This window comes from Rhinolophus sinicus, linkage group LG03 (assembly GCF_036562045.2).
Source record: "Rhinolophus sinicus isolate RSC01 linkage group LG03, ASM3656204v1, whole genome shotgun sequence".
Lineage (NCBI taxonomy): Eukaryota > Metazoa > Chordata > Mammalia > Chiroptera > Rhinolophidae > Rhinolophus > Rhinolophus sinicus.
In genome coordinates this window covers 135,104,456-135,127,360 of record NC_133753.1, presented here as the reverse complement: position 1 = coordinate 135,127,360, position 22,905 = coordinate 135,104,456, and the positions used below count along the sequence as shown (strand labels likewise).

Below are 22,905 nucleotides of genomic sequence, written 5' to 3'. Positions count from 1 at the left end.
GGACATGGCTGTCTCTTCCTGAGTGTTACTCTGGTTCCTAAAATCCCCCAGGGAAGATGACCTTCTTTCTGCCTTCTTCCATTATGTCCCTATCTAGCTCTCGTCCTCCTCTGTAGAGACATTCATCTTACCGTCATTATGGAAAGTATATTGAAATAGTTCCGCATTCTTCCTGTTCCACTTCTATTTCCCCTCGTAAGAACAAATTCATTATCTTCAGATCTTTCCAAAGCTGTATGAGCCCTAGTCTCAACCCCAGGAAGTACGGGTGTACCTCCCATCGATTCCATCGGATATCCTTGCTTTCTACCTGTCGAAGTCCTGTCACTCTAAAGGAAGTCTGTTCAATGTCCTGCTCCTCACTGGAGTCTTTGTGCTGTGTTGTCGGTTATGTGGGATGGTGTAGAAGCCTGGGAACCTGGGTACACTAACACATAATCAAGAGGCTGGGCGACAGGTTGGGCTGGGACGAGGGTGATGTAAGTGATGCAAGATTTAAGGTGAGTCGTGCACATTCAGGATCTTTGATTTAAAACTCTGTCCTTGTTTAAAACTTTGATATTTTGTTTGTCATGAAATTTTACACATTAATTTTGAGTTTTTACAATATTGCATTATAATATTGCTTGTCTTGATTACTGAGTGTTTGGACACTTCTTTAAATTTTGTATTTAAGATGAATGTCTAACTCTCCGTACCCTAGTTGGGGCCCTTTTCGTGGGTCTATTTTAGGGACAAGGCCAGTTTCATGAGCTTGTGATGTGTGCAGTCACACAGGACTCAGAGCATGTTCCATGCTTTGCTGTCTGGAAATTCTTAGTAATTTTTGAACAAAAGGCCCTGCGTTTTCATTTTGCCATGGGCCCCACAAATGATGTAGCTAGTCCTCATAGCAAAGCAACTTTAAAATTGAATGGAGAATTCAAGTCCTGTGTTTTCTCTCTTCGGGGAAAACTGCAGTTGCAGCTTTCATTGTACAGCTTTCTTGGTTCATTTTGTCATTCATTCCATTAAAAGCAGCAACTGGGCTGTGTCCTGACAGTGCTATCTGCTGTTGCCTCCTATTAGAAACACTGGCTTTTCTGCTACTTTGTGGGGAGAAAATGCACACTGCTTCTCTCTGGAACTATGTCTGGGAGACTGGCTTGGTTCTGTGATTCATCAGAAATAAGAAAAACAAACACTGTAAATGGAGAACTTGAAAAACAGGTGGGCACCATCTCCCCACCCAAGAGAATGGATTTAAAAGGAAATTTGTTTATGGGATGAGGTTTTAAAAGGCGACCTGGAGAATTTAGCAAAGATATAAATAAACAACGCGTCCTTGGATTGCATTAGGCTTCAGAATAAATATATTAACCAGCTTCAGTCAAAGTCTGCCTTGAATCTGACCTTGACAAGACCCAGTGGCTAGTGCTATAACTATCCCTCCCCCCAAACATCATGCAGTTTTCTCTAAAGCAAGGCCACCTCAAAACAGGCATCCCCGCTTCCCTCCCACGAAGTGAAGGTAAGCAGAAGCCTATCACGTTTCCTCTGGAGCGCTGCCTTCTTGCCAGCCCCCCTGGAAAGCCTGCCTGCAGTCAGGAGACACCAGCCTTGTTTTTATACGGAATAGTCAGCCCTAGATACAAACACACATCTATTACCTACCAGGGGTACTGAATTGCTGTGTCAGCTGCAAACAGCTCAGGTCTGTGGTCAATTCCCATGATGTGCAGAAACAAGCTGATGCATTTAACCCAGGCCACCAAGAAAGGTGCCGGACCTCACAGGCAACTTAGAGCTGGCGGAAGGAAAGGCATGTGCTCCCAGGCCCTCCTTCTAGGCTGCCAGCATGCCTACTGCGGGGAGCGAGTCTGGATTTTTCCTGCCCTAACATCTTTCGCTTCCTTTGTTCCCCGTCCCGTACCCAGCCTCCTCTGTGAGGATTTATGAAGCATGATTAAAATTATTACTTCACATATTTAAATACCTTACTACAATAGACCACACAGAAAACATACAGCTCATACCAAGGCAATTAAAGTATTACGGAAAAGGTGGTGAAGTACAGCCTTTCATAGCACTTGGATGGAATTTTAAGAATTTGTTAAAGATCTTGCCATCCCCATCTTTGGCAGACTAACCCAAGTGCATTCAAACATCATTCTTGGTTTTCTGAAAATTGCTTCTGAATTACATACAAGCTACTATGTACTGGAGCAGGCAACATTCATTCTACAGTAAAAGAAGTATAGTGTTCTTTTGTCGGGGTTGGGGGAGAAACTTTAAAAAATGAGATTCTTCTTTGGGGAAATCACTATGTTAGATGCTTTATAAATGTCACGTTATGTAAGTCCCAAAAATTCCTACATCCTAGGCATTATGATTTTTATTTTATAGATGGAGAAACTGAGTTCTCAGAATGGTTAAGTTCACAGGTGGCAAGTGGTAGAGCAGGCTCTCCACACAGGTCTGTAGGATTGTTCCAAGTTTGTGTTCTTTCTTTTGTGTTATGCTACTCCCTTTATTATCATTCTTTTTAAAAACCTGTTTGACTTTAGATGGTTATGGGGGGAAAAGGACCCCTTACATGTCCTCCTTTTTATTCTACAGCAAGTGTCCCGAAAAGTGTACCTCAGGGCAGCTACCCTGTCCTGGTCTGAAGCCTTTAGGTTAGAGACAGTTGTCAAGAGAATCCATCCAGTAACCTCAGGCATTTCCAATAAAGCAGTCTTTCTTCAGAAAGACATATAATGACCGTTGTTAATCTTCCCTGAGCATTTACCATACGCCAGGAACAGTTCTGGGTTCTTTCTACATTGTCTCATTTAATCCTCACAGTGGTACTGTGAGGTAACCACTATGCACTACTGTTATTCTCCTTGATTTATATACAAATGAGGAAACAGATTTAGAGGTGGGGAGCAGAGCCAGGCTGAAAGGGACTGGCCGCTCCAAAGCCTGGGCTCAGAACCACTGAGCTGTTGCATGCCCTTGTCTACTTCAGAGGATAGGTTTTAAAGATACCTGGTCTCTTCCAAACCAAGACAAGCAACATCAAAGGTCAGTGAGACCATAGCCACTCCAGAAGAAAACTGGATGGCTGAGGTCTTCCCAGGACGGAGTGAAGAAAGAATATTTTTGCTTTAAACAAGGGACTGATGAGGAAAAATATTGATTTTAAAGAAAGGATGGAAGAGACGTATCCACCTGAAAAGTAGCTATGCCATTGTAGTCAGGAAAAGAGTTTGAAGGGTATCAAAGGAAGTATTTGAAAGTTGGTGACTTCGGGGTTCTGCTGTAACACCACTGTAAATTATTTCATATGAACATTGTTGTCCATAGAACTTTATATCTCTGATTGCTTCTTGGAATCTAACCTAAAAAAATAGAAATACTGGGGGTAAAGGCTCTTCATTATAACATTGCATATTGATTCCGATTAGCACTGCATGTATAATAGATGTTCAACTGCAAATTCAAATTTAGTTTTTTAGAGGGCAAACATTTCATGCCCAATTACTACTGAATCTGCCCCGTCCAATGCAGGATAATAGCCGAGAGTGTGAGCTCAGAAAACAGATGTCCTGGATCTGAACCCTGGCTCGGCCATTTGCTAAGCTATATGACACACTTCCTTCAATGATGACATGGGGATAATAAATACTCATATGTTTATTGTGAGAGTTAAATTATTATAATATTTATTAAATACTTAGCCCAATGCCAAAGTAAGCATCCAATGGGGGTCAGCTATTATTGTTCTTATTGCTGTTGTTTTCAATATATTTAGTTTAGAAATAATAGATAATATAGTTCCTAAGCTCTATTATTTCTCGTCTTCAGTGAATGAAAAAAGGATTCTAGCTTGCTAAACTTTTTGATTTAGTTAACAATAGGAGGTGGCAGGTTGTGTTTAATAGAAAGACCAGAACCGAGGGGGGTGTTGCTTAATAATTACAGGCACCTTCATCTACGATTTCTGAAAATTAAGAACCAAATGGTCACAACCAACATGTCAAACTACTTGATTTGTTTTAAGGGGGAACTCTGTACCGAAAAGCTGGTGAAATATTATAAAGTCATAAGACGGTGGTGTCCCCTACCTATTTCTTTTCTTTTCTTTTTTTTAAAGATTTTATTGGGGAAGGGGAACAGGACTTTATTGGGGAACAGTGTGTACTTCCAGGCCTTTTTTCCAAGTCAAGTTGTTGTCCTTTCTTTTCTTTTCTTTTTTTTATATACTGATAATAAAAGATGAATACAAATCATGTGCATACATTTTTTTGTCACCCCTGGTATAATCATAGTTATATACATAATTATATATACATATACATACATATATATATATAATTATAGTTGACATTCAATATTATTCTACTTCAGCTTCAGTTGTATAGCGCAGTGGTCAGGCATCTACACAGTCTATGAAGTGATCCCCCTAATAAGTCCAGTGCCCATCTGGCACCTTCCATGATCTTTACAACATTATTGATTATATTCCCCATACTGTATTTCACATCACTGTGACTATTTTGTGCCTACCAATTTGTACTTTCTTTTTTCTTTTTTTTATTAAATTTATTGGGGTGACAATTGTTAGTAAAATTACGTAGATTTTGTCCTTTCAATGTTAGTTGTGGAGGGTGCCGTTCAGCTTCAAGTTGTTGTCCTTTCAGTCTTAGTTGTGGAGGGCGCAGCTCAGCTCCAGGTCCAGTTGCCATTGCTAGTTGCAGGGGGCACAGCCCACCATCCCTTGCGGGAGTTGAACCAGCAACCTTGTGGTTGAGAGGATGCGCTCCAACCAACTGAGCCATCCGGGAGCTCAGCGGCAGCTCAGCTCAAGGTGCTGTGTTCAATCTTAGTTGCAGGGGGTGCTGCCCACCATCCCTTGCGGGACTCAAGGACCCTACCTATTTCTTAGACTTAAGTCTTTTACTTCCCATTTCCCTTTAAGAAAGCAAAGATTGCTCTTGTTTGTTTGTTTATTTTAGCCTACTGAGGTGTGGCTAGGCAGAGCTACCACGTTGGATTCTAAGAGGGTTAAATTAGAATTACCAACACACAAAAAGGAGATTTTGGGGACAGGAGGTGTTAGTGATAAGAGTGGCATTCTCCCAGGCTTCTGAATTGTGTAGCCAAACAAACATGTGGCAGGAAGTCAGGTACCTGAAATTCCAGCATGGTCTTCCCCATGTTTGATTCCAACATGTAGTGATAGGCTCCGATGCTGGTGCTGGGGTCGTCCGCGTCATCCAAAGTGCCCTAGGGAAGGAAGCCCACGAAGAAATATTATGGGTTTTCCCTCCTCTTCTCTGGGTGGTCACAAATTAATACGGTGGCCCCACAGTGATCCTTCCATTGTTGTCCTAACCCTGCAGGTATGCATTCTACAACCAAGTCTCTAGCTGATTTGGAATAAAATCCTTAATCTCACCAAAGCTCAGAGTAAAGAGGATTTTGTAATCAATTTGAATCTGGCTTTTGATTAGAATGTTAACTGATTCTATGCTCACTAAAAGAATAATTATCCCAAAGCAGAAATTTCTGTAATTTTGTACAGGGTTTCTGTTGATGGTGACAGTAACGTTTGAGTGGTTGCCCCCTGAGGCTGCCTCCATGTGTTACTGAAATCTTGAAATGATGACCTTGCTTGGATTCTGATGAGAACCAGGCAAGATTATGTAATTGGCAGGGAAAGAATTCTCCAGTTGTAATGACTATTCATATTTTACTGCTATGATTCTTAATGGGAGCTTTTCATAATATGCTGGTGTTTGGCCTGGAGACGTGGATCTTGGTTTATATTTTTTCACTTCTGGACCACTTAATCTTTAGCAAACAATGTGGGTGGGTGATGGGTAGAAAAAAAATTCTCCTTCTATTTGGGCAGTAAAAAAAGCTAACACAAGTTCTAGAATGGCACTGGGGCCTGCCCTTCAATATCCCATGGTCTTGGATTCCTGGGAAGGTGGGCAATGGTTTTGTGAGACTGAACATACAACTGCCAGCATCAGATAGCAGCAAATTTATAGCTTTTAAATGCAATAACATTAACACACTACTGCTGAAATATTTATGTTGGCTTTTTAAAGATCCCAGAAGAAATCCATCCAGAAGCCTGCAAACCTTATATATTCTCTTTCCTTAGAAACGTCCATGCAAAAATGATAAATTACATTTACACTGAGGGCCCCTCCCTGCTCCTGAGTAAGTGCCACACATAGAAATCAGACATCATTTTCCCAACTTCTCTTTCTCAAAGGCGCTTGAAATATACAGGGCAGGAAAACAAAGGATTCCTTTCATCCTCAGGGCAGATAGAGAACAGAGGTCCCTGACTTCTCTCGTCTCCAAGCCAGGTCCACCGCACTGCCCCTTCCCTTACCTCTCCTCTGTGTGATAAAAGCATTTATGAGGGAAGAAGGAGCAAAAAGGTAAGTGCTAGTGTGATAATGTCTCCTGCATGATCAGCAGCTCTTCCAGAATGAGAGAACCTTTACAGCCAGATTACGGGAATCAGAGGATGCAAATCTCTGATTGGGTTTATCCAAACTAAAGACAAGCCAGGAGTTGACTAATCCCTTTGGTAATGCCAAGTCCCTGCCCTTGGAGGACACACAGGGAGACACCTGCCCCCGGGGGAACCAAGGCTTCCTCCATAGTTTATAGTTTGGAGGTCACAAGGATCAGGATCCCCAAATAATTCACGGGGCGAATCATCTACTCCTGGATTGCTGAGAAAACATCCTATCTAAATTTCTAAGACAAAGACTTCTGCTCCTAAAGCACTTTGCATTTAGTGATATCCATTACAAAAATTTTCAAAGCTCTCTGAAAGACGTAATGGATATTAAGCCTGATACTTCTAATAGTTAACAAATAATGGGCATATGGCTTTTCCCATATCTAAACAGTCAGTGTTTTCTAAAGAATGCAGATTGCAGCACCCGACACTGGCTGGGGAATTGACACTTTTAATAAGCACTTCAGATCAGTTTTAAGATTACTCAAGTTTAGGAAAGAAGTAAGCTAGTTTACCTCTAATTAAAGCAGTATTCAATTGCCTGTGTTCTCAGATGCAATTGAAGAGCATCCATGCTCCTCAAATAGCAACCATTCAAATGCACAAATCGAGGTGGATCAAATTGTCTAGCTTGATGCAAAGCTTGATAAATTGTGATCCAGGGGAGTTAAAGAATATTACTGAGAGGAGGAACAGGGAGCCAGCTCCAATTTTGTAATTTCCAGTCCACGTGTTCTTTTTGCTGAGAATTCATGATTGAATGGGCAAAAATGAAAGCAGCACAATTCTTAAAGGACGTGCTCCCTTTCCCATCTTTCCCAAGATCCAAATGCCTCAGTATTCTCAGTGCAGCCAGCCCCTCCCTTCCCTGGTGGGCACTCACGCTGGTGGAGGCAACGGCTTCCTGCACACTCTCCATGATGAATTCCTTGGTGATCCTGCGAGAGGGCAGCTCGTTGAAGAGGGAGTTGATTAGGGCCACTTTGGCGGCGTCCCGTCTGGCCTCCGCTCTACTTAAGCAGCACTAGAGGAGGGAGGGAGGAAAGGACTCACTAAAGGACTTAGCATCTCACCGCGTTGTCCTTACCTCAAGAGGTCTCCAGACATTTCCAGTCATACATTTTCTGTCTGTACCTATTCTTTCACCCCCATTGCTAACCCCCTGACGATCATGTCGCTTTTCGTTTAGCCGTCGATGCCATGCAAAGGTCTTGGTTGGTCTTCAGATGCTCTTTGTCTCATTTCATAGTCATTGCCTGTCTACTATGCACCAGAGGCTTTGCGTACTCTGTTAATGAGTATATAACAGAAGTGATAACGGCTACTACGGTATGCTAGGTGGTTACATTCATTATCAGGGCCTTCCTCACATCTTTATTTCAGAGGGGAAAAAATGTAAGAAAAATGGGAGCTGCATTTAACACAGTAATTCAAGAGCACAGGTCCTGGAATCAGACTTCTTGGCTTTGGATCCCAGCTCTAGCACTTACTAACTGAGAGACCTTGGGCAAATTCATGTTTCTCTGACTCAATTTCCTCCTCTGTAAATGGGAATAATAGTAGTCCTTATGTCATAGGTGTGAGGATAGGCTCAATTAGTTAACATAGATAAAGCAGTGAGAATATTTTGCCCGTGGTAACACTCTATGAGGACATTCTAGTCTTATACATTTTTTTTCTTTTTACCTCCAAGTTAGGGCGAGGGGGCTGCTGTCAAAATCTATTGTTTTTGCTTTTCCAGGATTTATCCCTCACCTTCCTTTTAATAACAGTTCCCTGATTTTCTTGAGGACCACCCTTTCCACCTTGCATTTCAGTCCATGCAGTGTGGGTGGCTCATGCTCCATTTGGCCTCCCTGAAGTTAGGGGCCATAGGCAACGTATGATTAGTAACTCACTAAAAAATATATATATATATATATTTTTCCCAAACGTAACACTGCTGCCCATCCTCCTAGCCTGGCTTTCCTGTGGCTCACACAGAGCTGCTCAGTGTATCCTGATTGCTTTCTTTCCTCTTTTGACTCTCTTCTTATCAACAATAACTCCTCTTATTCAAGCTCTGGCTTGGCGTGGACCCTGGGTGTCCAGAGAGAGGGATGAAGCCCTATGAGAACTCCACTGTCCCGGGGCCCATTCCTGTTGGAGGACCCCCGAGTGTGATGGCAGCTCTTTCCCGCAACTCCTGTGAACTGTCTAGGGTCCTAGACCCCGCTCTAGGACTCCTGGAGGGAAACAAGCCCCAGGAAGAGAAGCCCAGGCCCAGGTCCTGATGAGTAGGGTTGCTGAGCACCCCTGGTTCTGCCACTTAGTGACTGCGAGACCTGGGCTGCTTGAACTGGGGCAGGTTTCCTCACTGGATAAATGGAGATGCTAGGCTCTCTGATCTTCAAGGCTCCTCCTACCTAAAAGGCATGATTCGCAGAATCAGTACTGCTTGGGGACTGACGTGAAAGAACAGGGAAAGTACCAACGATTCCACTTTATTTGGCACGTCTGTAGGCTCTGTGGCTTGGTAGCCGCACTGGGTGAAAGCCAAACCCCGCCAGTTTGCTCTCGGCCCAGCCCTGCCTCGACCTCATCTGCCCAACGCTGACCATCCATGCACTGGCCAAGGCCCACTCCAAACACATGCTCTTGTGTCCTCCAGAGGCCGCTTCTCCTCTTCATCTCCACAAACCCAGGATGAGTCGCCTGAGGTCAGGCTCCGGCCCCCTCTGACTTTCTCAGTTGTGACTACTATTGTGATCATCTTGTACGCGACTGCAGATGACTTCCTCCTGCCCCTCTCCAGGCCTGGGGAGGAACCCTTATACTCTTCTTGAGTATCCTCCAGAGTACCTACCCCCAGGGTCAGTGCTTGGTAGTGCTCACACATGCTTAGTCCACTGATGAAGTAATGACAAGACATCTGAAATGGTTGGAATATGATAACAAGGAGGATGGGGGGAGAAAAGAACGTAGCTATTTTAACTAACAACACGAAGAGATTTATAATACCTCCATTACATAAAGAATTGAACTAAAGTTCTGAAATGTATGTGGAAAGTAGTTTGGGGTTTTGCTCCTGAGTGTTGATGATATACAAGTAGGTTTTGGGGTAGCTTCAGGTAGCAGCAAAGCTATTCAAAGTTTAGATCTCTCCCAAGGTTTAGGCCACCTGTATTAAACTGGGGAAGGGGTGGTGTCTGGGCAGAGAAGTTGGCTGTGCATTGTAGACTTGGCTGGGAATTCATGGGACATCGAGTTTTGAGTCATCAGTATTTCCCTGAAGCTTGGATGTCACCTCTTCCAGGAAGCCTTCCCTGACCTCTCCCAAGGCCAGGCTGGGAGGACCGCTGTCCATCACAGGCACTCATCACAGTGCCATGTAATTGTCTGCTAGTGCTGCATCCCCAGACTCCAAACTGTGTGCAACCTCAGGGCAGAGCCTGTGACTTAGTCATCTTTATGTCTCTGCATCTGCAATATAGTTTGTTGATGAATAACTGAATGCAGACTAGGAAATTCAAACATAAGTCACTAGTACACCTGATAAAATGTTCAAGAAATCCTCTTAAAGAGAAGAATTAAAGATATGAGTATATACTTACCATTTTTTAAAAGTCCCACTTCAATAGTATGCATAACCCAGTAATATAAAAATATATTGATACCTGAATTTCAGAGGGACAATGGGCCATTAATTTCAGACACTCTGAGATTACCATTTTTTGCCTGGGTATAAGATGCTTATTATTCTTTGGAAAATCAGTTCCTCATTAAAAAGCAAACAAAGTTTTTGCAAATATTACCTGACAGCTACAGGAGCAGCTCATTTTAATAGGAATTTGCTTTATAAAATCTATACTAGAACCATTGGGGGTTTTAGGATTTAGAGAATTAGATTCAGATCTGGGCACTCTTAAGAAACTTTATATAACTTTCTATCTAAATAATAGCAATTTAAATCATCTTTCATAGAGAGAGACCTAGTAAACACTACTTAGATAAAAGAAGCTATCTATTTTAAGTAAGACCAGCTAAGTACTAGATCAAAGGCGCCACATACGTTTACAACAAAATGGCACTACTTTTGAGATCAAAGTGCTGCCTGGCTGAGAGAACAGAAAGAGCCTTTACCCAGAAAGCATGAAAAAGGACTACGGAGACTTAACCAATATCAAGATTTTAAAGCAGACACATGTCTTTACTTATTTTATTGTTTCAATGTACAGAATCTTTGGTTAAAACAGGAGAGAAAGTGTACCAATTAATAAGTACATAAAATAAAATAAATTCTGAGCCATTAAAGGGCTTTTCTTGCTATTGTTCTTTGCATTTCTGAAAGACAAGTACTTCAAAATGTTTATAATGTTAACCAGCCGCTTTTTTTCTAAAATTTGGAGCTAAAAATCCAAGCCAGTAAAGGTTGTATATTTTTCTTTAGGTCTTTTAATGGGGCTTCTCAAACCATAAGGACCTGTGCTTGGGCAAGAAATGTAGCCAAAAGCAACCTACTTGGCAAATTTAAATCAGAGTGTGGACTCTGCTATAAGAACAGACACTGTTCGAGTTACCATCAAACAGTGGGAAACGCTGCAAGAAAATAAAATATAGTAAGTGACAGGATGTTTTATTGATGTGTCCAAACCGGTGCTCAAAGACATCAGTTGGGGAGTGAGTGAAGTATGATGTTATTTCAAAGCAACTTCCAGCTAGAATTAGACTTCCCAGATTGTATGGTTTATTCTTGCTGTTTTTCAGCCAGACCCCAATCATAAATACAGATTTGTAAACCGTGCCTTATCCGCTCACCATTTTTACTTGTTAATATAGAGAGACAACTTCTGTCCTTTGCACTTTGTGAAAGTGCAGAGCGGGAATATTTAATAGTTGAGATTTTACTGAAGTCAGCTGTGGATTTCTGAGGCATGTGGAACCACATGCTTTGCAAGTGGCTAGCAGACCCCACTCAGACATTTATCTTGATGCTTAGATGTCTTTCATTTGCTCGTAGGTTATAAACCACTACAATCATTTCAAAGCCTCCTGGATCTAATCTAAATTAAAGTAAAAAAAAAAAAAAATTAAGAGCGTCTGCGGCACTGCTCAGGAAAACTCTATAAAGGCAGTGGTAGCCAGCCTCTGGGATAGCCCCCCTTTTAATGAGGAACTGATCTCTGCCTCCTGGTAGTCACACCCTTATGAAATCTCCTCTCACACTGGGCCAGGGTTGGGCTGTGTAACCAGTAGAATGTGACAGAAGTTATGGTATGTCACTTTAGTTATTCAATTACAAAAGACACTGTGGCTTCTGTCTTGGTCACACTTGCTTTCTCTGTTGGATCACTTGCTCTGGGGAAAGTCAGCTGCCATGTTGTGAGCAGTCGTACAGAAAAGGCACACATAGTAAGAAGCTAATACCTTCTGCCAATAGCCATCTGAGGGAGATTGGAAACTGATCTTCCAGACCCAATCAAGCCTGCAGAGGAATGCAGTTGCAACTGACAACCTTCAGGAGACTCTGAGCCAGAACTACCCAACTAAGCTGCTTCCAGACTCCGGGTCCTCAAAAACAGGATGACACATTTTGAGTTTTGGGGCAACTTGTTACCCAGCCATAGCTAAGTAAAATAAAGGGTTTGTTTACATCAGATAACTGGGAACTCTTTCAGCCCACCTTTGAGGGAGAGTCCAATAATAGTAATCTTCATTGCTGACACTGTGTGCTGGGCGCTGAGCTAAGCACTTTATGTTTATTGTCACATTTCATTATTACCACAATCCTATGAGGTTGGCTTTGTTGTTACCCTTACTTTGCAGATGGGGAAACAGAGGTTACATGTCCCAAGGTCATACAACTTAAAAAGTGACCAAAACAAGATTAAATTCCAGGTCTGACTTGAGCATCCAAATTTTTAACCACTACATTATTTTGCTTGTCACAGAAATGGTCACTCACCTTGGAATAGAAAGAATTTATAATTTGGCTAAAGTCTCACAGCATTTCCCAAATCAGTATAGTACTTTAACCAAAGCTCCAACCTTGATATTCCATGGGTCATTTGACACAAGACTCCACGAGTGTCTCTTCCCACCCGGCATGATGAACTCAAGTTCGTTTAGAAGACAGCTAACTGAGGAGGGGGATATACTGACAATGATTACAATATTCTCTTCCCTCCTATTGTCCTTTTGATGCTTTTCTCTACCTGGACTGTAGGAAGAAAGAAAATGGAGAGAGAAAGGCCAGCTGTGACTAGACCAGAAGATCAAATGTCATCTTCTGGAGGAAGTTTCTCGTGCTTCTGGAAGTGACCCCTTGATTAAGTGTGAGGCCAAGAGAATTTGGGATTTTATCACATAAGATTACTCAGAAAAAAAGAGAAGTGTTTCATAAGTCATCAAGAGCAAAAGTCATTTAAGTGAAACTTCCCAAACTCCACTGGATAAGAAATTCTCCCAAGACCTGCTCATTCTGGCCTTGTATTTCATTTTGGATGATATGTCACCACCAAGCAACCGGGAACCCACTGGGTACAGTATGAAGACCATTGCTAAGCCTAGGCCAGGGCTCTGAAACAATAGTTCAAACACTTTAGCGTTCAGAGTTAAGATCACCTGTGGAAGTTATTATAGAGGCACGTTCCCAGGCCCCAGTCTGACCTACTGAACCAGAGCATCTTCAGATGGATCATGGTGGTGATGGTGGTGATGGTGGTGATGGTGGTGGTGGTGGTGGTGCGGTCCTGCATTTTAACAAGCTTATCAGGTGATTCTGAGGCAGGTGGAGCCAGGACTATTCTTAGAGGAATGCTGCTTTAGCTTCTGTCCCTTCTGTGTCTCATTTCTAATTTGGCAGGGGCAGAGTCAGGTTTTGTGGTATCGGAAGCAATTGGGATGCTTGTTTAAGAAAAACAATATAAAATTACAAATGAAAAAATGGACGTTGTGATTTGGAAGGAGCTTCATTGGCTTCATCGTTGAAAAGGAAAACTCTCTTCTCTACTATACTGTAACACTACGTGTCTATGCTATAGTCACCAAACGTTTCGGGGAACACCCACTTCTTCTCTGACATGAGCTGGGTGTCATACAATTTAACTTAATTCTGAAACTATCTACCTGGAGATAGCATCGGATCTCACAGATTAATGGCTACAGTCCTACAAGACTGCCCCCATTTCAGACACTAATTACAAGTCCAGGTTGTCACCTGCGTTTCTGATCAACCAGCTAAAAATGAGAGGTTCCCACAACCCCCTCTTTTGGCTCCATCATTGCTAGAATGGCTCACAGAACTTAGGAAAACAATTTGCTTACTAGATTACTGATTTATTGTAAAAGGAACAGACAGAGGAAGAAATTCATAGGGCAAGGTATGTGGGAAGGGGCTCAGAGCTTCCATGCCCTCTCTAGGCGCACCACCCTCCCAGCTCTGCCATATGTATTACAACCTAGAAGCTCTCCGAAGCCCATCATTTAGGAATCGTATGGAGGCTTCATAATGTAGGCATGATTGCTTAATTCTTCATCATTGGTGATTAAGTCAATCTTCAGCCCTCTCCCCTCTGAGGAGGTCAGAGGATGGGGCTGAATGTTCCAATCCTCTAATCACCAGGTTGGTTTCACTAGCAACCAGTCCCCATCTCTAGGGGCTTTCCAAAAGGTACCTTATTGACATAAACTCAGGTATGGTAGAAAGGGGTTTTGTTACGAATAAAGAAAGGTATCTTTATCATTCTTATCACTTAGGAAATTCCAAGGGTTTTAGGAGTTCTGTGCCAGGAACAAGGATAAAAACCAAATATATGTATATTTTTTATTATAAGTCACAATACCACAATGGTAAATCCACCTCTTCTAACATCAAAAATGCTAATTTTTCACTAGAGAAATTGCTTCTACCCAAGAGTTAAGGAAAGTAGTGTTTGGATTGAAAAATAAAAAATCCTTTCTGACAAGTCTAATATTAGGCCCCTAGGAAGTATATAAGCCTTGCTGACTTAACTGAGGTCTCAATTTTCTTTTTCTGCTCAGCAGGTTTTATATCTTTCCTGATAATTTTCTGCAGTGTCATGCTATGCAACAGAAAATTAATCAGCCAAGATTAATTTGTGGGCCAGTAGGCTGTCCCCAAATAGACCAGTGGCTAATCAGTTTTTTAGCATGTACAGAAGTTCTTAAATTAATTGAAATAACATTTTGGTAGTCATGTACATGTTATAAAAATAGAAATGCCTAACAAGAAACTAGTTTTATTGTTAATTATTTCTTAAGTACTTTAAAATTGTTGATAAGTGTGTTACCATTCGTAGGAAAACCTTATAGCTAGGCTGACACAATTGAGACTGAACAATTACTTTCCTGATAGTCCTCACTTGATTAATAATTTTTCCCCCATGCTTTGTATTGGAAAACAAGCAGGATGCATGTGTTGAGTAACTGTTTCTGGACCTCAAAATTTTACTGTACATACGTCCCAACTAAACTGCTTTCTTTAGGAAAGCATGTGGAGAGATATCAGTATAAGTAACCTCTCTCCATTCTAAACATACAACAGCCTTCTTAGAATTATTCATATCTGTATTTTAAAGACATCAAGAGGAAAAATAGGTCTGTATAAAATCTCAAGTTAGGCCACTTTACGTGCCTACCAAGGGTAGCCGAGGAGTTTAAAAATCGTCTGTAAGGAGTGAGCTTTTTAAATAAGAGTAATGTAATATAGCAAATGTGACCAATTGTATCTCTGTAGCTTAAGATGTCCTCCCTGGGGTCAAGGGCAGGTCAGTGTTATTTAGGTGGCATTCGCTCGAAAGCATATGGTGCCCAACGGGCTCTCCCCAGCTGGGACTATGCAGGTGGAAAAACCAAATAAACTGACTCTGTGAGAGGTGAGAATTCTTGCCCATATCCTGTAGGCTGTCAAGTCTGTCATTCAGGTGGTTGGGAACGGTTTGCTTTTGTGATTTGGAGTCCAAGTCTCAGCAAGTGACTTGCAGAGTGTGTATGACCTGACAGCTCTGGTCAGTGTCACCCACACCTCGGTTTCATCCTGACAGCAAGCCATCAGCACAAAGAATGCCACAAACCAGGCCCTGCTGCTAATTGTCCCCCTTTCAGTTCTTTAAGACCTTGACTGCCCTGGTCTAAGCATGAACATTTGCATGTGTTCCAATTTATCTAATTGTGGCTATATTAGCATTTTTCGCCCCCTTCCAGATGGTGATGTGAAAAAGGGCAACCGTTGGGACTCAGTCACCCAAGTTAATATCGTGTCTCTTTCTCCGTAGGCCAGGCTGGCTGCAAATACATTGGGAACAATTTGGAGCTCTGTTTTGTGCTGGGAATGGGGGTCTTTGCTAGGTATGGGGGAGGGGAATGGTCTGGGAGTCCAATTTTCAGAGAAAACTCACCAGTTCCTGTCAACTGAAAGAAACGTTTCATGCACATGGTGGGTCAGAATGTTAGTTTTATAATATAAACCACCTGGCCTCCTCCTCATTTACCTCTGCCGCAAATGCTATTCTACCACATACCTAGACCAAGGTCCCTGGTAACTATTACAAAACCATGTTGTGTTTTGCTCCTTGTGGTTTTTTTTTTTTTTTTTTTTCTTCTTTTTCTTTTTTCAAGTTAAGGTGAAGACAAGATGAATTGATCAGGGTTCAAAGTTTTGGTTTATTTTTATAGTTGCTTTGATGTAAAAGGACTTGGCTCTGATTGCACTGCGAGGATGGTGGGGGGCTGGGGAAAAATGGAGTCAGCCTTTCTTCCTCACTCAGCAACTCCTGAGACAGTGAGCATCTTCCTAAAGCTTATCAACTAAGGGCCGCGAGTCGAGTCTCCTCTGGAGATAATCCCAAGTCTTCGTTTACCATGGAGCTTTTTCCCAAGTGTTCCTTTCACTAAACTCTGCTAGTCTATTTGGAGGCCACGCACCGTTATTCACTTTGCTCGATAAGAAAAGACACAGATGAAGGGCTGGGGAATAAACAGGAGGTCTCATTAAAATAATATACACTCCCAGCTTTCAGGGGCAAGTCATTGAAGTCTGATCACTAACTAACATATGACTTTCAAATGGGAAGGGGTTATAACTAATCTTCCTAACTTGGGGTCTTATTAGCTACAAAATAGGATGCTTTCCTGTGGATATTTCTAACAGGAAATACCTCCTTTAGAAGTTAAGTTACATTGCATAGCATCGTGCATCTGTGTCAAGGAATACAGCTCTAGAGACAGAGAAGAAAGAAAGAGATCATGGCTGATTTCAAGTTGAAATACAGCATTAGTGCAGGGCAATAGTCTCAATTTTATGGCAGAAACTAACTCTGTGTTTGGGGCATGGAATGTTAAGGCTAGGCTTTATTTAATAACCGGTAAAAAGAGAACATTACAATTCCATTTAGTCAAGTCTATGAATTAATCAAATTTTCTCTTAGTCCTTCTCTCCTGGGAAAAACTTAATTTTATAAACTTAGCTCATTGTGATTTAAATATACGTTTAATTCCCTGGACTTTGAGAACAATCATTCCATGCATGGGAGAATAAAATATGTGTTTTATATCTGATAACAAAGATGAAATATTCTTAGCCTTAAGTAACTAAAACAAAACAAAATTAAACACCCCTATCTTTCTTCTAGCTAGTATGCACCTTCGAAAAGTAGTTTTTCTAGGTATCTTCATAGGCCAAGGCTTTGGTTTGAAAAACGAAGTGGCATAAAAATTAAGAGCTTTTTGGAGACAGAGCTTTGCAAGGAATTTATCTGCTGGGACTGTTCCATCTCACAGCTCCCCACTGTGTAGCCCTGTTATGCAACACCAAATATTGGTTGAAAACAAACAAACAAAAAAACCACGAAAAACAAAAAAAATATCAATCGATGGATTGCCTATGGAAATATTACATATCTCAATTTCATGTGGTGCCTCATGTTGTAAAAATAGCCTAAGTACCTGACCCCAATGTTCAACACCTATATTTTCTGTGAAGCCATTTTAGCAACAAAAGACTTATGTGAAAAAGATATGATACTGCAATGAATTACCGTCCTACACTTCAAGTAAATTGAGCTATTGCATCAACGTTTTAGCCAGAAGAAGCATTTTTTATTCAGTTATAACTCATGCACATAAATAGTCACATGGGCTAGTACTATACCCAAAGGAATGACTGCTTTTTATTCCAAATAAGAATAAAATCAATTAATCCAAATCACTCTACCAGACTATATGGCAGACCATGTCACTGGCTTGAAAACAAAACTTGAATCACAAACCTTTTAATCAAAATGTAAAATAAGATAAAATACTCAATTAAGTTCCCCTTTTGGATTTGGAAACAAAAACAGCTGCTGAAACAATGAGTAGCTTTCCTTCTGAGTTTATTGAGAGGGGAGACTGACGTTGATCTGATGCCTCTTGTGTTGTTCTTATTGTAAAAAAAATGGAAATTACTGCAAGTTTTCATGGTCATGATATGTGGCTAGGGAAGGATTAACTGCCTAGACAAAAATGGCATACAGAAAATAGGTCTAAAATGCATGAATTCCTACTTAATGCCTGTAATATCAGAAGATGGTTTCTTTTATAAAAGACACAGTAAGGCGTAATATGTTTCAATATAACTTTGTAAAAGAAAAATAATTTAGTCTCAATAGACCATTTTATTTATTGTTTAGAAATTCAAAGATAAATCATTTTTTCACTTCTCTTTTCCTCTACTATAGTAATTTATGAAGGCATGGTTTAAAGGCAGGATTATGGCTGTTTTCTTTACCTCTGGCTCTGTTTTTTGTAGATTGTGATGTCAAGACTAACTGAAAATTCTTTAATTAGTCTTCTTGGACACAGCCTCCCATTTATTTCAATAGGAGGTTTCTTTGCATAAAACTAGTAGTTTGTGTCCATCAGAGCCTTTTGACTGCTTTCCTTTGATTAATCAGAAAACTAAAGCTCAGTCTGAATACCACTTTTCTAAAGAGTGAATGAGCATAATCTCTTACAGCTTCCATGAAACCAGAGGGATTAATCCTGCTGCAATCCAGTCCCATACTCCACTTCAAGTATTTTCAATTACTTGGCACCATTGGAGGTGACGTCCACGGCTCAGTAAGAAGGCTACTGCTGGCATAATGGTTTCTCCATGTCTCAGCACATGGTCTTGGCATTAATGATCCATCGTGAAATGATTTGCAATGCACGAGGGTGACATTTGATTACGTGAAAGGCATTGCAGGAATGAGCATGTACGCTCTCACAGGCCAGCTGCTGGCAAAACGTGATGAAATGTTATAGGGTGAAAACAGCATTTAAGAGGGTTTCTGAACTGACCAAGAAAAGTGCAAAGACATTGCTTTAGGGGAATCTCCCTTCCTTCCTTTCGTCCTTCCTTTTTCTCCCCTCTTCTCTCATCTCTCCTCTCTCTCTCTCTCTCTCTCTCTCTCTCTCTCTTTCTCTCTCTGTCTTTCTTTTCTTCGTCCTGATTTTCCTTTCTCAAATCATATTTTGGAGGGCCAAATGGGTTAAGGGGCCAGAATTGGCAGCCAATTACCAAAACACATTTTCAAAATATATTTGATTCAGGAAATTCTGGATCTTTTAAAGCAAGGATGTTAACAATCCTCCTGAGAACCTTAAAATATGATGATTTAAACATAAGGAAAAGGAGACCCTGAAATGATCGGCAAGATCACCAAAGAGGACTCCCTGCTGAAGAGGTCAGTTTTTGCATTTTGTTTTCTATTTTTTAAAGACCACAAAGAGGATGCTGAATGTACTACCTACGGGAAGGACTATCATTTAGGGTAGAAATTTATGAGGCAATTGGGAAATTCATATTTCTCAAGGTAGCAAAAATAAAAACAAAAACAAGAACATTAGACTCATATCCTCTAGATCCATTCACTGACCTGCCAAATATATTATATTCTAGATAGATTGTAATAAGTGTATTTATTACATATGAACAAATATAATGCACACCTGGGTGTGAGTGTGGCCAAGTTTGGGTTATTTATGGTAATGGGTACAGAGTCAAACGTAAGTTTCTAATGCATAAATTAAATGCAGAGCGAATTAGAAGGTTTTTAAAAATCAATACTTTCAAATTAATCTACTTCCAAAACTTTTACCACAGATATGAACATAATGTCAGCTGAGTTAGGAGAAATATCTTAGTTCATATATTATATGCTAGTATGTACTATTTTGTATATCAATCGTGATTATATACAAAAATGGAGAAATATAAACTTCATTGATTCTTGAGATGTGTTACTCATTCATTTCGCTATTCATTCAACAAAATTTATTAGGCACTTAATACATGAAAGCACAGTACTTGGAGTCATAGGGATATAAGAATACAGGTCCTGTCCCTGAGACATTCACATTTTGTTATAGAGACAGAACATGCACATTAATAGCTGTAGCATACGGGAAAACACCTAAAATACTAGAAGAGAGACAGAGAAAATGTTTTGGGAAATCAGAGGAGGTAGAGATATCTAGCAGGGAGATTTGGGGAACAGTCACGGAGACCAGAACGTTTAAGTGGCGTCCTGGAAGATGGGCAGGATTCAGACATGAAGAGAAGGAGACAACAGCACTCATGATTAGGTCATGGTGTGAGTGTGGGGATGGCTAAAAGAGATCAAAGCAGGGATGAGAAATAGTAAGGCTGAAGCACTGAGTGTCATAAGAGGAATTCAGGGAGATGAAGCTGGAAGGAAATGTTGGGGCCAATTGTAGAGTCTCTATTGTCAGTATAAGGAATTTAGGTTTTAATAAGAAGGTAATCAGGAGCCACTGAAGCCTTTAAAAAACAAACAAAACAACTTTTTATTTTGAAATAAATTTGACTTACAGAAGTTTTGAAGATAATACAGAGAGTCCCCAGGAAGTAGTCAATATCATCTAAGTGTTCAGGTTTTAAAAATATAATTATTTATGTAGCATCTTTTATTACACTCCTATAATTGCATCCCCTTTCTCATGCTTAGTGTAGCATATATGTCTTGGTTTTTTTTTTCTTACTCAGAAATGCCAAAGATTTTTCTTTCTTACTTACATTTTCAAAGAAATCGTTTTTGGTTTTGTTGAGCAAGTTTTTCATTTTTTGCTCTATTTCATCAACTCCCCCTAAGCTACCCTAACATATACATTCAATCTATGTTAAAAAAAAATTTAAAAAATGAACAGTGAGCTCAATGTATGACTTCTGTGTCAAAAATAAAAGTCCCTTGATTCATCTTTTAAGCAGAACGGTATCTCTAAGTCCCACATATCCATATCGCTGTGTGATTATTTTGTCATGATCCTGCATGGGATATGATAGGCCATTTCAATATAACATTTTGTGCTTTTCTTTAACTCAAAGAAAATTGCTTCCATTATTTATCTCCTTCCTTCTATTTCCTTTGTCTCTTTCTAGAACTCTTATTATACTAATGTTTACTTACCATGATTTATCTCCAAGTCTCCTGTATTGTCTTTTTCCGTTTCTTTGTCTTTTGCACTAAGTTCTAGAGGATTTACTTTACTATATATTTTGTAACCTTATTATTCTTTACTAATTTGGCTGTAATATCTATGTCCACTCACCTGTTTACTCCTCTTTTATTTATTTACTTTTATTGTTTTAATTTGGCAATCATATTTTAAATTTCCTGTTCCCTGCTTGCTTCTTTTTTCATAACTATTTTAGGGATAAATGTCCTCCCATAATTTTTGAGAATACTCATTGTAATACTCTCTTATGTCCTCTGCTGCTTGGATTATTTCTGTTCTTTTGCTTGCTTGCCTTGACCTTTTCTCTTTTGCTTTTTGGCTTTCTTCAAATGCTGGTGATCTTTTTTGTTTGTTTGCTTGTTTGTTTTGTTTAGTCTGTTCTTTAGATTCCACATGTAAGTGAGATCATATGGGTATTTGTCATTCTCTGTCTGACTTATTTTACTTAGCATAATATCCTCTAGGTCCATTCATGTTCTCACAAATGGTAAGGTTTCGTTTTTTTATGGCTGAGTAATATTCCATTTTGTATAATACATGTATTACATGTTCTTTATCCAGTCATCTATTGATGGACACTTAGGTTGTTTCCATATCTTGACTATTGTAAACAGTGCTGCAGTGAACATAGGGAGGCATATTTCTTTTCAAATTAGTGGTTTGGCTTTCTTCAGATAAATACCCAGGAGTGGAATTGCTGGATCATAAGATAGTTCTATTTCTAATTTTTTGAGGACCCTCCAAACTGTTTTCCATAGTGGCTGCACCAATTTGCAATCCCACCAACAGTGCACAAGGGTTCCCTTTTCTCCACATCCTCGCCAACACTTGACTTTTTATTTATTGATGATAGCCATCCTGACAGGTGTGAGGTGATATCTCATTGTGGTTTTAATTTGCATTTCTCTGATGATTAGTGACATTGAGCATCTTTTTTTTTTATGTCTATTGGCCATCTGTATGTCCTCTTCAGATGTCTGGTGATCTTTAGTTCATTAACATTCATGGGTGAAGAAATAGATGCAATTAGGTGGCTGGCAAGACCTTGCTTTGTGGCTGAGTAGCTCTGTTTCCCTAGGATGTCTCCCCTGAAATGGACAGTCTGACTGAGTGGGCAGACTTCACCTTAGGATGTTCAGTGATGGAACTGCAGGCTCACTTCCTCATCTGCTGCTTTTCTCCACGCTTCCCTGCCCCTCATCCTGGTCTAAGTGTCTGGGGCTATACCAAGCTCTGTCCCGAGGCTTCTAGACCCACTTTCAAATCATCCTCATCAGACAATTCACTTTCATTAGTCAGAGGTCAAAATCCTCTGGTGAACATTGCTCAGGGTAGCAGAAGGCAGAGCCTCAATGGCTGACTGGGTCAGAAGTTTTGAAAGCAGATTTTAATTAGTCTTAAAATTATCCCATGTTACTGCCAGAATAATCCTTCTGAAACAAATTTGAATACAGTCACTTTCCTGCTAAGAATCCTTCCAGCATTCTGAATTCATATAGAAGAAAGCCTATTCTCCTTTGCAAAGCATGAAGATCCCTTATGGTTTGATATGAGAGCATAACCATCATCTCTTATAACTTCCCTGCCACAGGCACACTTAGGCTCCCCAAATTCTGGAAGTGCTTGTGGTTTTCTTTTGGTCTATGCCTTTGCACACACTGTTCCCTATGCTAAGAATGTCATCTCCTCTTTACCAACTAGAAAAGACACCCCCAACTGCACATCTCAGCTTGTGATCGCATTCCCTGTGAATCCTTCTTTGACTCCTCCTAGGTGTACATAGGTTTGTGGGTCTATTTATTAAACTATATCCTTCCCTAGCTCCACAAAATATCCAAAATCACATAAAAACAGGTAACAAGATCAAATAAATGAGTGAGACACAGTAAGTT

At 40.4% G+C, this 22,905-nt stretch overlaps 1 protein-coding gene across 2 annotated transcripts in view; it reads right to left on the bottom strand.

Annotated features, from left to right (window-relative positions):
* Positions 1 to 22,905, bottom strand: part of LIX1 (limb and CNS expressed 1) — a 49,303-nt gene that overhangs the window by 7,758 nt on the left and 18,640 nt on the right. For both annotated transcript variants that reach the window (XM_074328681.1, XM_019727921.2), the window contains 2 exons: positions 7,398 to 7,538; positions 5,158 to 5,253 (listed from right to left, as the gene is read on the bottom strand). In XM_074328681.1, coding sequence (XP_074184782.1) covers positions 5,158 to 5,253; positions 7,398 to 7,538 — 237 coding nt within the window. The remainder of the gene's footprint in view (positions 1 to 5,157; positions 5,254 to 7,397; positions 7,539 to 22,905) is intronic.